Genomic DNA, 14,429 nt, shown 5'->3' with positions numbered 1-14,429 from the left:
TAATTGAATAATAACGTTTAGGGAAACATTAAGTTCAATGCAATTGGAGTGTGTTTGAGCAATTAGTGTAATTAGTAAACATCTACCAAAATTTACCCATCGTTTATGATGATTCATATGGGGAACGTTGCATAAAGTCCTAATTGAATGAATTTAAGTTTCTGCGATAGTAAGACTTGAACGCCATTCAATGTACCACGAGGGATAATTTTCCAGGAAAGCGGTATTGGTCTACCTCTTTTTCCATTGTTAACTGTTGACGGATCCTCAACGTGCAGGGATTTGGAACACTTGGGGATTCTGTTTGACGACCAGACACTGCAGTGTGTTACTTAAACGTTAAAGTAAAGTGGTTGATTGGTTTCTACCATGGATCACCGCCTTCTCACCATCAAGTCTTTATGGAAGGAAATGTCAACCCATACCCTACGTTTGCTATTGGTATAGAATATACAAATCGTCTAGTGTCTAGAATATACAAATTGTCTAGCGTATAGAATACACAAATTGTCTAGCGTCTACCATGTATAAAGTGTTTAGCGTCTAACATGTACAAATTGTCTAGCGTCAAGCATGTATAAATTGTCTACCAGCATACACAAATTGTCTAGCGTCTACCATGTATAAATTGTTTAGCGTCTAAAGTGTACAAATTGTCTAGCGTCTAGAATGTACAAATTGTCTAGCAGCATACACAAATTGCCTTTCGTCCAGCATATGCAAATTGTCAAGCATGTACAAAATGTCTAGCGTCTAGCATATACAAACTTTCTGGCATATACAAAAAAGACACAAAGTCTAAATAAACATTTCAGTAGACAAAAGTGCGGGCTGATATTTTCTGCGTTCTTATTCTCTGTGGCAAAAATCCCGCCATAAATCATTAGACTTAAAAGTATCAGTTTTCACTAATTAGGAAAATTAAGCTCATTATCGAGGGAAGCTATATTGTCATAAAATATTGAATACGCTGCCTTAATTAGATCCGAACGCGAAGATTGGTAAAGGGAGTTGCTTAATTAATATAGAAAATTAGATTACTATTTAATGATAGAGAAAAACTAAGTAGGCGAGATTGCAATCTTATCAACGGCCTCGTGCTTTGATATATCTGGTATATGGCATCTGGAAGCACGAGTTGTTCCATGAAAGGTTTAACGAGTTTTCTTGATTCTACCCTTGATCGACAAGTTGGTGGGGACTTGGTATTTATTAGGGAACAGCAAAGTAGGCGAGATTGCAATCTTATCAACGGCCTCGTGCTTTGATATATATGGCATATGGCAATTGGAAGCACGAGTTGGCTTGTTCAATGAAAGGTTCAACGAGTTTTCTTGATTCTATCCTTGATCAACAAGATGATGGGGTAAAATCTTAGATGTAGATATATGCTTAACTGTTTAACTGAAGGCACGTGACTCTATCTAAGGGTAGTACAAGGTCTGTAAGAGTCTTTCTGTATCTGACCTTTGATCCAGTAAATGAAATCTGCTTGATGGTGGGGGAACTTTTGCATGTCCCATAATCCTCTTCCCAGGTCGGCAATTAGGAGATACTGGTATGGAAAAGGCGTTTAGGACATAAAACATTCATTTGGTTTCAATTTCAAACTTTTATACCTCTTGTAAGACTATCATTACATATGTAAGACAGCCCTACAACTTGAACCAATTTTCTTTAAAAACATCTTCTTAACCTACACAAGTCAGACGACAATTTATTTCCCATAATTCTCTGTAATGATATGCACCTGTTGGAGGTTGAAGGTCAATAGATGTACGTAACATCAAAGTCGAATGTAATTTGTCGAAGAGGCTCGAAAAGTGCAAATAAATTGTGCACATGTTTGAGTTAAGTGGCCTAATGATGATGTTTTATGAGGTAAAATTGCGTCTGGGAAAACAAGTCTATGTGTATTTGGTAGCTCATTAAGAGGCTGTCTTCCGCCTGTCAGCCAATCAAATCGTTAGTTTGGTTTGAGTAATTAGACTTGTTTGAGCGTTTGCCCTCTAAAACTAATATATTGAAGTAAATTACACAGTTTTTCTGTATATACGATATACTGTTAACTTTTAGATACGAATCTTCTAATTTGTAGAGCTTACAAGTTTTATGGTTTTCGGCAGACTACGTGTAGAGGATCGGCGAACATCGTTTTGTGGCATCTAGGTCTCTTACCAGAAGCTTCATAATTTCAAATTTTCCTAAATGTGAGAAATCTCCGTCTAATGCCTTGACATCATTTTGGCACATTTCTTATACTATCATTTTGATTGGTTGTATTCGCGTAAAATCCAATCAAATCCATGTATTTGTTTACAAACTTCAGTGATACAAGAAAGTTGACGTTGTGAAAATGTCCATAGTCCTGAAATAGTTTGACGTCACATCATGTTTAAAACGGAAATGGGTCTTGACTGAGGATTATCCTGCCTAAAGCCATTTATCCTGCATTATAATATTATTGAGAAAAATTGCATTTTTTTATGACAAGAATCTTCTTCAATTAATTCGTCAAAATTTTCTTGAAATTTATTTAATTACGACTCATTGTGCTAAGTTAATCTAAGATTATGGTTTCCAATTTTTTCAAGCAATTTCTTCGTTAATCTTTTAACAATATCATTAAAGTTATTGCAATTTTTTACAGCCACGAAGCTTTTCCGTGATTTAAGCCGTAAATAATAACGACTACCAAAGATTAGCGACATTAATCGTTTTACCAACGTTCCGGTGTATAGACTCTTTTTATCGTTTTTCATATTTTAAGATCATCATTCAAATTTGCACACAAAGGCAGCATTTTAAAACAAATTAATAAAAATCCGTCGCATCGCTAAGCTTTTGAGCTCGATTAAACCAAAAGCAAACAAGTTTCGTTTTGCATTCTCTTTGATTGTGTGAAGAACTGTAACATTTCGTTTCGCCGCCAGGGAAATTCTGTTTATTAACTCGACCGGATGTAGTGTTTACTGGCGGGATTAAGCCGAGACATTCAACGTATTCTATAAAATTTTGTCATTTTCTTAATTGCTTCAGACCTTTTCCGCAGGGAATTGAAACGCGAGTGAAGAGCTTGCTTTACTGGTTATAGTAGATTGTATGGTAATGATGGAAACTATTCATTCGCTTTTCCTCGTTTGCCTTCTAGATCATCATATAGCCAGCGAACAAATCGACCCAAAATTTCCTCCCGCGAAACCCGACTCTTTTTATTGACCAAAATAATCAAAGAAGATTAAAAATCGGCTTGAGCGCTCTTCGTTACCAAGGTCGTTTATTACAGCAAGAGGCAGCTAAGTGTGCGACGTGGTTAATAGCCCGTGCTTAGATTGTCTCATCTAAGTGCTTATTTTAATTTAGCCGAGTTGCCGAGCATGAAATGATTTTTGCTCTTTCATTGGCCGCCGTGATTTATCTTCGACAGACTCCTCGTTTATTTGGGTATCAACAAAAGTGGATACATGTAATAAAAACTTATTTATTTAGAAATTTGATTGACGTGAGGTGATGGTGCGGAACGTTTTAAGCAACATTTTTCACTCCTTGAGGCATTTATCTTCCTTTGATAAGAAACCAATGTTAACAAAAATATTCCAATCTAATCCCCCGAAATTTGAAATATATTCTAAGTGGACTGAAATTGATTAATCTAAAACCTCCTCCTGCTATGAATAACTGTTATGTAATTGCAATATGGCGAAAGGTTATTTACTGTTATTTAGCAATATAGGTTATAAATTGGCATTAATAACATTTTGAAGTACAGAAATGCATTGTGTCATGCCAAGGGTCTACGAGTTTGCTTCGATACCCATCCCTTGATCAATCAGAACAACATTAGCGTTGGGCTTCCAGCTAGTTTTTTTTTAACTTGACCAATTGGTGATGGCATTAAAAGAATATACGTATAGAAAGTTTGAACTGACGTCACTACCAGGTGCAGTGTTATTAGCGATGTCATGACGTCACAGGTTGTTATTATTGCACGTGAGAATCTTATAAACGACTCCCCGGTCATCATTTTTTTGTTGTTTCCTACTGAAAAGCTCTGCAAAAAATAACAAATAATGTGGAACAGCATCTTTACTTTGATGAGTTCCGAAAATCGTTTTAACGAAACATGTTCTATACACCAAAATGGACTTCTCTTTGAAGAGTTAATGAACTTGTTAGCTTTATGTTTCTCCTTGACCCTCGCTATATTGGTTTAAATTAAACTCTAATTATGTGGATTATGAGGCATGTTATTGGTTATGGTTAAAAGTTATTAGAAATAGTAAAAGAACACTAAAAATCGAATAAATTTGTAATTTAAAGCCAAGACATAAGTCTAGCGAGCAATTTTCCCTTCATTTTTCTCAGAAAATTAATATCACAGGCCTGTCACAGATGGCCAGCCTTTAATACGTTTCCAAATTAACAACGTTAATGAGCTAGTTTCGAACAAACACCTCTTTTTAATCGTCCTTTAAAAAAATCAAATTAGTTTTCAGAGAAAACAGCTTGTAGGCGCTAGGAAACATATGGCGTGTACAGCCTCGGTTAGAATTTTTGACTGCGGTACTTCAATTCCGTCACGATTATCCAGTTAAACAGTAGTCTCGATTGTCGTAATGCAATTGCTTGCACAAAGTAGTCTGGTTTATCAAGTACACAACAGTAGTCTCCAATTACAAGATGTGTAATTGCCGTCTTATCTTTTTAACTAGATAATTAGGAGTAAATCGCTTGTTTACAGTGTACCTAAAAGTTTATTTTCAAAGCTGTAAGCGGCTCCAGATAATTTCGGTAATTGGTGGCAATTAGCAGAATTTGAAAAGGGCGGTAGCAGTCAAAAATATGGGTCAAAATCGTTTAAGTGATTCTTTTTGTCCAATTTCCTCCGTACACAAATATTTTGTTATCACCCTGAACCCGCTTGATGTGAAGTTCGCTCTGCGTTTTATCTTATGATAATAAGATTGTGTTTACATATTTGCTGTGAAGACGGGCTGTTTTCGAATGCAACGAATTTTTATCAAAGTTTCCCGCATTCCATGCATGGTGCTATTATCGAGTTTGGGACAAAGTGTATATTCTCAAGTGCAGTTCCAACGTTGATGTAGGAAGTTTCCCCTGACTTTAATATCCCCCATCGAAAGGCTGACTTTATGATCGAACATGCAACAGAAAAATAAGCATACGCTTGAAAAGTAAGACGTAAAACTCTATTTTATTGATATGACTTCTAAGAAAAAACACAGAAAAATAATATTATTGAAGCAATGCACATTGTTCCTTTAAACTGCGTCTTTCATGTACTATTACGGCATAACGTAACTTTAAATGACGCAAACACACATACATTAATAATTATATCCCTTGGCGATTGCAGAAAATGCATGGTGGTTGAAAAAGTTTGCAACGGGTGGTTATCTTTTTAATTGGTTTATTATAGTGTAATAATTGATAAGAATGGAGTTTATAATTGCCTTGTGTTTGATGGCGGTTGCTTTATAATTGGTTGAATGTTTGCTTGAAATATGTTTGTTATCGAATGATATAATTATAGCTCTATAGATTTTCTTTTGCTGTTATAATTGGACAGCCAGTCAGTCAAAGGCAATTATTCTTTGTGAAAAGAACTATCTGATTTTACAATTTCTGGAATATTGATATGATCATAATTTTCAATATTGCTCGTAAGTGCACCAGGGGCATCGTAAATGAGCTTGTGTACTGTTTTATTCCAATATGCCAGATGCACGTACGATTGTGTCTGAGATAAGCAATTTTGTGCATCCCTTGATATGATCCCAACTCTTGGTTGTAGTGACGTTACAAAACCTGCGTTATTTTTAATTTACAAACTTTACGGTGTCCCCGAACAACCATATTTCTTCAGTTGTTATAAACTGCCTTACTTATGATTTTCCTTTCCGTATCTTTTCAGATTATTTGGTTCGGGCGGAACGTGTGCGTCCTGCTCGCAGAACATTCCAGCCAGCGAACTAGTCATGCGATTACAAGGCAACGTCTACCATCTCAAATGTTTCACCTGTATGTCCTGCAACTGCCAACTGATGCCCGGTGATCGCTTTGGTGTCATCAACGGAAGTCTGGTCTGTGAACAAGATTACCCTAAAGTTCTCAAAGGACATGGTCCCCTCACGTCGCGTGCCACGCATAAGGTAAGCCTTGAACTCATTTCCTGTTGCGTAAATAAATGAATGTTTTTTTTAGTCAAATTTGATCCGACTTGCCCCAGTTTTCCCTAGTCAATGTTGATCAGAATAAATTAATATGACAATACGACCTATGACACTCAAACATATCGTATCTCATCACCCAATGATGGTCTAATGCCCCACTCTCCCAGACATACTTGTCCCGTGCTCTGAACCGTTCCCTCAATGTCGACTTGCCCCAGTTTCTCCAATACCGACTTGCCCCAGTTTTCCCCAGTCAAAGTTGATCGATTTTTTAATATGACAATACGACCTATGATATTCAAATATAACGTATCTCATCACCCAATGATGGTCTAATACCCCACTTTCCCCAGACATACGTGCCCCGTGCTCTGAACCGTTCCCCAATGTCGACTTGCCCCAGTTTCTCCAATACCGACTTGCCCCAGTTTTCCCTAGTCAATGTTGATCAGAATATTTAATATGACAATACGATCTAATCAATTGACTAATACGATTACATTTTAGATAATATAGGAATAGATAGAAAATACAAATTGAGTCACGATATAATTTCCACTATTTAATTAAACCAATAGAACATTACGCAGCTTTTTTTATATCCTTGAATATTCTATCTAAAGCTAAATTACATCATTCAAACGCTACGACGTGCCTTTTCATATGATGAAGGAACCGTTTTGAAATTGTCCAGCGAACGAATGAATGAATAAATGATGTGATGTATTTTAAGTTTGAAAATAAGCTATACATGTACTTATGCTCGTTTGAAACCGTTCAGCGAAGAATATTTCTTGCATTGTTGAGAACATTCGAACCCACGGCGCCAAAAACCGAGCAGACGACAACCCAACTCGTTACTAATTTAGCTATCCCACTGCCACATAGAGTCTGGTCGCAGCATTGTTCTTCCTTGAGGGGGAATTCGAACCCACGGCGCCTACTCGTCGAGCAAACGACAAGCCAACTCGCTACCGACTGAGCTATTCCACTGCCACCGGGTCGGCTCTTGGAAGTATAGCCGTGGCATCAGATTTTCTTACTCAGAGAGATTCGAACCCACGGCACCTAATCACGTAGCAGACGACTGAAATAACCCACTGCCACCGGGTCGACTCAGCATTTTTTCTTACCTTGATGAAGATTCGAACCCGCGGCAACTTTTCGCCGCAGCTATTCCACCAATACGGTCTTCAAGTACATAAATTACAACATTCGCTCTTATCGCATTTCTCAATCAAAGAAAACCATCAAGCTTGTCTAATTGCTTTACATGTGTGTCAAAACAATTTTGGCAAAGTTGAAAAAACTTGAGACCGACAGGTTCGCGGTGCTAATAGCAATACCAATAGTCGTAAACATGGTGTATATGAGATTTCCTTATCTTAATTTGTGAAGTGCAAATTTTAACTGACGTGAATGCGATTTTAATGTGCTTTTCTTTAATATTAAATTCCACTACATAGTCTGTTGCATAACTTTACCATAGCCAAAAGTTGTTTTTTCTAGGTAAAACTACATTGGTCTAATACATGACGTTATTATATTCTTAACACACTAATCAACTGCACTACAGCCCTCACCCTCCATGACTAAGAATTGCACTTTTATTTTAAATTCTCAGACTGTCATTATTCCTCTTGACATAAGGCATGACGCTATAGAATTCCAAATACCCTAATCAACTGAGCTACAACCCGCACCTTTGATACCATTACAGACTATTTCCATGCTTCTTCTACACTCCGAGACTAAAAACAAAAATAAATTCTCGAACTTGAAAAAATTATAGACACATGACGTTATGGAATTCCAAACACCTTAATCATCTGAGCTACAACCCTCACACCCATGACCAAGATGAGATGCAAAATATATTACACTCGAACAAAAATAAATTCTCAGATTTAAAAAAAATCTATATAACATAATTTGTTACCTAATACCCTTATAAACTGAGCTACAGCCCTCGCCCCCATGACCAAGACGAGATGCAAAATATAATGCACTTTCTGGACGATATTACACTCTTACAAAAATAAATTCTCAGATTTAAAAATAAATTCTATATCAAATAGTTTGATAGAGCGCAACATAATTTGTTACCTAATACTGTTAAACATATGTTTTACTGACAAACAATTTATGGTTGAAACCATGTGGGGTTCCTTGTTAATTCGACCTCCCTACGTCTGGACAACTCATTAGTGATCGCATTAACATCTCCACCATTTCAAGATGGCGGAAATTAGCAACCATTAAAATTTATGACTGCTACAAAGCTTCGAGATAATGAGAATTTTTTTGCACGGTCTGTATGAGTTAAAATACATCTTTAACGCCTTGGAATTCTAAAAGTTTTGTTTAAGGATGACTACAAGGGACGGACTGAGCGGTTTCCTAGGGTCCCCACTCTAATGCCGAAACTGATCGAGATTTTACTTTCTTAAATTTTTCATTGGATTTAGGCTGTTACATTTTTCAATGAATTTGTTCTATTTTTGGGGATAGCCGGAGTCGTAGGGCCCCTGATATTCCTGTGTCCGTGGCCGGTGGTCGTACCCTGGATGGTTAAATTCTCTGTACTCTTGAGTAGTGGTTTCATAAAGGGGAAAGTTAAAACTATTGAACCATGGACTTGAGATTCAACGAATTTCTGATCGTGTCATAACATAGCCTACTCACTGGACGCCCCAACCCCCACCTTTATTCTTATACCCCCACCCCCCTTTCCTGTCCCGCCCCCACACCCCACCGAATTACTAAAGCTATTTGAAAATTTCCTTAAGTGTACCCCAGAAGCACGTTCTTACGTTTTGAAAGACTATCCCTTCCAGAAATTCCCAAAATCAAACACCGTTGTCTTTAGCGTGTGTACACATTGGCTGCTTAAGTCTAGGTGCAGAAATGTAGGACGTAAAACTCCATTCCACTTCATTTTAGATGACAATGATGGATCGTTAAGTAAAATGCAGCAAGACGTAATTTGATTAGATGCAAAAGTTTAGATTAATTGCCTCTGTCACGATTTTGGTAGCTTAAGCTATTTTTAATGGCACTAGCATGGCCGTAATGTGATCCCGTTCTGCAACTTCTGGTGCGGAATTTAATGCCATTAAAATTTAATCAAGGTGCGAGATCCAATTAAAATCGCTAATTAGCATCTCTGGGGATTTCATTTATTTAAAATTAGTGCCCACGTGTGAAATTGGAAGAGTTTTTCTTGGTAAATGTTGACAAAAGGACACATAATGTCGAGATTTTTGAGGACTAATCACAAAATCCACGTCAGTTTTATCCCCTACGGTTGGACAGAGTTCGCTGTAGACTTGCTTTTTATTGAAAGACAGTGCGGACTTACGTATATAGTCTACAACTTATTTTGACTATTTGAAATTATACGTAAACAGGCTACTCTTTGGTATAAACTGTTTGTCTAAGGTCCCTTGATGTCTGTACAAGTTAAGAAATACTTTTAAAAAAGAAACTTTTAATTTCTGTACGGTTTAAAACTTAGGCTCTTGTGGATACTTTCTACCCTGTGGTCTTAACGATTTTCTTTTGTGCGTAGACCCACCCCCCTCCCCCATAGCTTTTCTATAGAGCGCATTTCAATGTTGTTTTGTTTTACTTTCCCACTGTGCGCCTATGCATTCCAACCGCTTGGCATTCTTCTGTGCGTGTCTCTTGCTTTTTCGAAAAGTTGTTCAGTTGTCAAATTGAACACAACGTCTGTGTAAACGTCAGAGCGCGCGAATCCTAAAGCAACTAAAATGGCCTTCAACCCAAAAGAGTTATTTTGATATCAAAGCGTTAATAAGGCATTGTGTTTAAATTATAATTGCCACTGACATAATAAGTCAAGTCCCCTTTAAGGCATAGGTCAATAAGGAACTGACGACGACTTCCAATGCCATCGCCTCTGGCATTAGGTGACAATGTACTTAATTTAAATTGCAATACGTTGACTGACATTTAGAAAATGTTAATACGATCGTCATTAATAGTGTTTTATTCCAAAATAAACTTAATTGAAATGCGCATTTCCGTCGCTTTGTCTGGTAGCTCTACATGATACCTTTTGAATTGAAATGGAGTTTTACGTCCAAATGACTGTATATCAAACAGAGCACTGCTTTTCTTTTCGGAGAAATCTTCATGACGACATCGAAAATAGTTATACGCAAAAATGATTCTGTAGCAAAGTGGAATTGTACCTTCCTTTGTGTCCAAATAAATCGGGTATTTTTGTTTTTATTAAAGTTGTGTTCCCCTTGTTAATATTTCTCATTTTCTCTTTTCAGGTCTGCTGAAAGCTTCTATCATTGTGCTTTACTTTTGGAAATAACGGCCATTTTGTTTCCCGGCATCCAATGTGAACCGGATATGAATGAAGACTCATCTCATTTCTTCTCAAGCGTTTGCAAACTTTTACGGACACCTATGGTATAATATTTCTTCGGTTACTTTTTCACTTTGTGATTAGATGGTATTATTTAAAATATTGTTGGTCGGTGTACATTAAGTGCCAAGTGTGTGTTGGAAAGGGATGGAGGTATTGGAAACCTGGGGAACGTGGTATAAGGTTTGATATCCGTATGGCGCTATCGTTACACGTTCTCAACAAGTGTGAAATCCTAGAGCTAAAATCCTGAAAATATCGCCTGGAAAAGGAAATCCAATAGATGAAGCGAATTCCATGTTGATTTAGGTGGATCTACAAGTTCTTTGGAAGAGGATGGCAATTGGTTCAATGATGAAATCCACGTGGATACCTTGGACTGTTCTTTGATAGAACTTGAGAATCCGAAATCCATAACCGTTCTTCGAAATTGGAGATTGTATCAATGAATGAAAGAATCATAGAATCCGAAATCCATACAAATATACTGGTCAAAGAATACTAATCTGATCGTTGAAACGAATTCCAAGCTGATTTACTCAGGATCAATTGCTGTTGTTACGAAAGTAGAAAATTCAGACGAAGAGCTAAAGCCCAATTGCCTTAGAATTAGTTGTAATAAAAGAGCAAGATATTTCTAAATCCAGAGCAGTTCACCAGACAACAGGAAATGAAATGAAATCCAAGTGTTTTACATATTGAAAGGAAATCCAAGAATCCAAAAGCCTATAAACTTCTCTTCGAACGAATGTTAACTGAAGTGAATCAACAGTTCTAAGGAAATATACTGAATTGAAATCCTAGAAACTTCAACATTAATAGTAAAAACTTTACATTATAGAAAATGCTTTGATCTATTCAATATTTTTCAGTAACAACGTGCAAAAAAAAAACAACTTTGAAAATTTAACAAAAAAAAAAAATGTTTCAGACTAAGTTATTTTTCTTGGTTGGTTGTCCTACTGAAACACTTGATTCCACTTTGTGATTTGGCTGATCTATTTAGTTGAAATTTTTCCATATATTTGTTTTGGGGTTGTGCTTTCGTTGGTCTTAAGGTATGCATACGTCCAAATACAAAGCTAATACATTCTTTTTGAAATAAAGTCATATACATTTTGTAAAACAAAAATATTCAAACACAGTTATCAAACGAAATTCAAAAATGTATTAATTATTAAGATATGAACTTAAAAAACGAAAAAATAGTTCTAAAAAGAAACTTAAATATTTTGAAAAATTTTGGTTAAAAAATAATAACAAGAAAATAATACCATTAATTTCTATAATGAGCAAAAAATACCATATGAATATGCTTGTCTATTATTTTCTAACTCTTTTCAATCGCTAAATGGGGATAACTGCTGTATATGCAGGCATATTAGAAAAATAGAGCTGTTATTTAACTCTATTTTGAAGAGTTCCAAAAACAATTTGTTTTATAATATAAAGGATTTGTTTCCATTTGTTTATATTTTTGAAGTTATAATTTTGGCTGTGTTTTTTTTCTTTCTTTCATTTGTGCTATTTTTTGTCCGAAATGCTCTGATATAATCAGTGAAATTTTCGGATTTTTTTTTTGCATTTTTGAATGTTATGAAATTTGAAATTTTCAAAATGTTCATGTGTTCATTGAAAGACTGATAATGCTGTGGCTAAGAGCACACTATTTCGTGCACAATTAATGTGCCTCCGATGTTGGAAAAAGACAAAAATATGATCTCTGTGAATATGACGGACACTCATCGAACAGGAGTGAATTTAATTACGTTTGTTCTTGGCCAGTGTCACTCAAGTGAATTCTGAACACTCGCCGAACAGGAGCGTATCCCAGCTGTGTGAAAGCATGACACTAAAAGTGAAAGTTGAAATACATTGAAGAGCGCAGTGACACGATGTCGTTAATTTGTTTATAGAGAGCTTTTACATTGCGTTAAACGTAAACGTAAACGTAAATGCAACATTATTTTAACCTTTAAAATCCATGTGAAGTCTACAAAATCCCGCATCATGATTCTAAGCATGCTAATTTGTGAAAAGTAGGACGTAAAACTCCATTCATTTCATTCATTGTGAAAAACTGTAGGCTAATTCACTAACTAAATTTTCCTGTTACGAATGATGTCAAATGTGTTTATTACGGAAAACATCTCACTGCACACTGCATGGCATTGTTTAATCAATATCAGATAAATAGGACGTAAAACTCACTTCCATCTCATTACAAGTAGGCCTATGCTTATTGAAGTCAGAAGTAATATCCTACGTCTGCGTTAACGTTGAACCCAATGCCAAAGCTCTCTAATGTGTTATCCTAACGTACGTGACAATGAAACGAAACAGGCTGATATACCGTACTGTTAAGTTATAACGGTAAATGTGAAATAGACACGTATATAGAAATGTATATTTGTAAATAACTTTCGACTATGTGAAGTTTGGGGCATTGTTGTCATTAAATCTGTACAAACTTATTGTCTTTTGTTTATTTGTTTGTTTGTTTACTTGTTATTTCTAATTGTTGGTCAATGAAAATTTACTTTTTAGGTGAATTGATGAGGCTTTGTCAATCTTATTTGTGCTATCTTCAAGATTTAGATGTTCGAGTCTTTGCTTTGTACTTCTTCTATCTTCGACAAATACAATTGAGGCCATGTCAAAATAAATCTACCGACGGCTATCTATTTCTTCTTGTTATCTCCGATTCAGCCTAAAAATGAGGTCTTGTCAATCTAAACCTGTCGTCTAAACCATATAATTATCGGGAGAAGCACACTTTAATTATAACGAATCCTGGTTGAAACTGCTCTTTTATTTCTCAATGAATCATCCCAATGTCTCAAAATTCATTTATTTTCAATTACCTTTTAATTGAATAAATAAACTCAAGTTATTGAGGCTGTAATTGTAGAAATCACTAAGTCTGTTTAAAGGTGGATTACCCCTTAACGAAATAAACTGCAGTCCCAACTTTAGGGCTAAGTTTGTTTAAAGATGGGTTATCCCTGAAACGAAATACACTGCAGTCCCAAATTTAGGGCTAAGTTTGTTTAAAGATGGGTTATACCTTAAACGAAATAAATTGCAGTCCCAAATTTAGGACTAGGTCTGTTTAAAGCTGGATTTCCTCTTTATAGAACGAAAACACTGAACGGTCACAATTCAAGTAGTAAGGATAAAGCCGAGGATCGAGGAATGGGGATACCAACTATCATTCACTTAAATACAGGTCCCCATTTATATCAGGTGTAGATTTTTTACAGTATGCTTTAAGGTAGATTCCTCTTTGACTGGAAGCTGTAATTGGCAAATTTCACCTCCTTGCTTAAAGTTGGCATCGCCCTTACTGACAGAGTAAAATTTGTGTGGAATATATTGTAGAATTCCTTGATTCTTTTACAGTAAATAGCAATACCGAATTTAAGTTAAGTGACAACCCACCTTTAAGACTTCATATTTAAACGACGAAATTCAAGTATAAAATGATAGGTTTTTTAATGGAAATTGTCGACCATTGAGACAAGAAACGCAACATGTCTTAGGCTTTAATTCCAGTCATTTCCTTAAAAGATTATAGTTTTCTCTACTCGCTTATTATGTTTATCGTGTTGGGAAACGAAAATAGCCCGAGATCTGTCCTAGGAAGTGGCCTGTTCATTGAGTTTTTGGTATAGGTAGTCCGAGATATAGTACATTTTTGCATATGTAATAATCGAAAAAGGAGTAGGCCAATGCCTGTCTTAACAACATTTCCCTCATTGCACACTACAGTCCAATCATTTTTAGAAACGAAGGATGTAAAACTCATATTTGCACCATTTTGATTTCAATGT

At 36.0% G+C, this 14,429-nt stretch overlaps 1 protein-coding gene across 1 annotated transcript in view; it reads left to right on the top strand.

Annotated features, from left to right (window-relative positions):
* The window catches only part of LOTGIDRAFT_135197 (hypothetical protein), a gene marked incomplete at both ends in the record, with an annotated part of 36,922 nt that extends 30,710 nt beyond the window's left edge, over positions 1 to 6,212 (top strand). Inside the window, one exon of the mRNA XM_009068914.1 lies at positions 5,936 to 6,212. Coding sequence (XP_009067162.1) covers positions 5,936 to 6,212 — 277 coding nt within the window. The remainder of the gene's footprint in view (positions 1 to 5,935) is intronic.
* Positions 6,213 to 14,429: the final 8,217 nt, after the last annotated feature.

The sequence above is a fragment of the Lottia gigantea genome (assembly GCF_000327385.1).
Source record: "Lottia gigantea unplaced genomic scaffold LOTGIsca_96, whole genome shotgun sequence".
Lineage (NCBI taxonomy): Eukaryota > Metazoa > Mollusca > Gastropoda > Lottiidae > Lottia > Lottia gigantea.
This window is presented reverse-complemented; position numbering and strand designations above follow the sequence as displayed.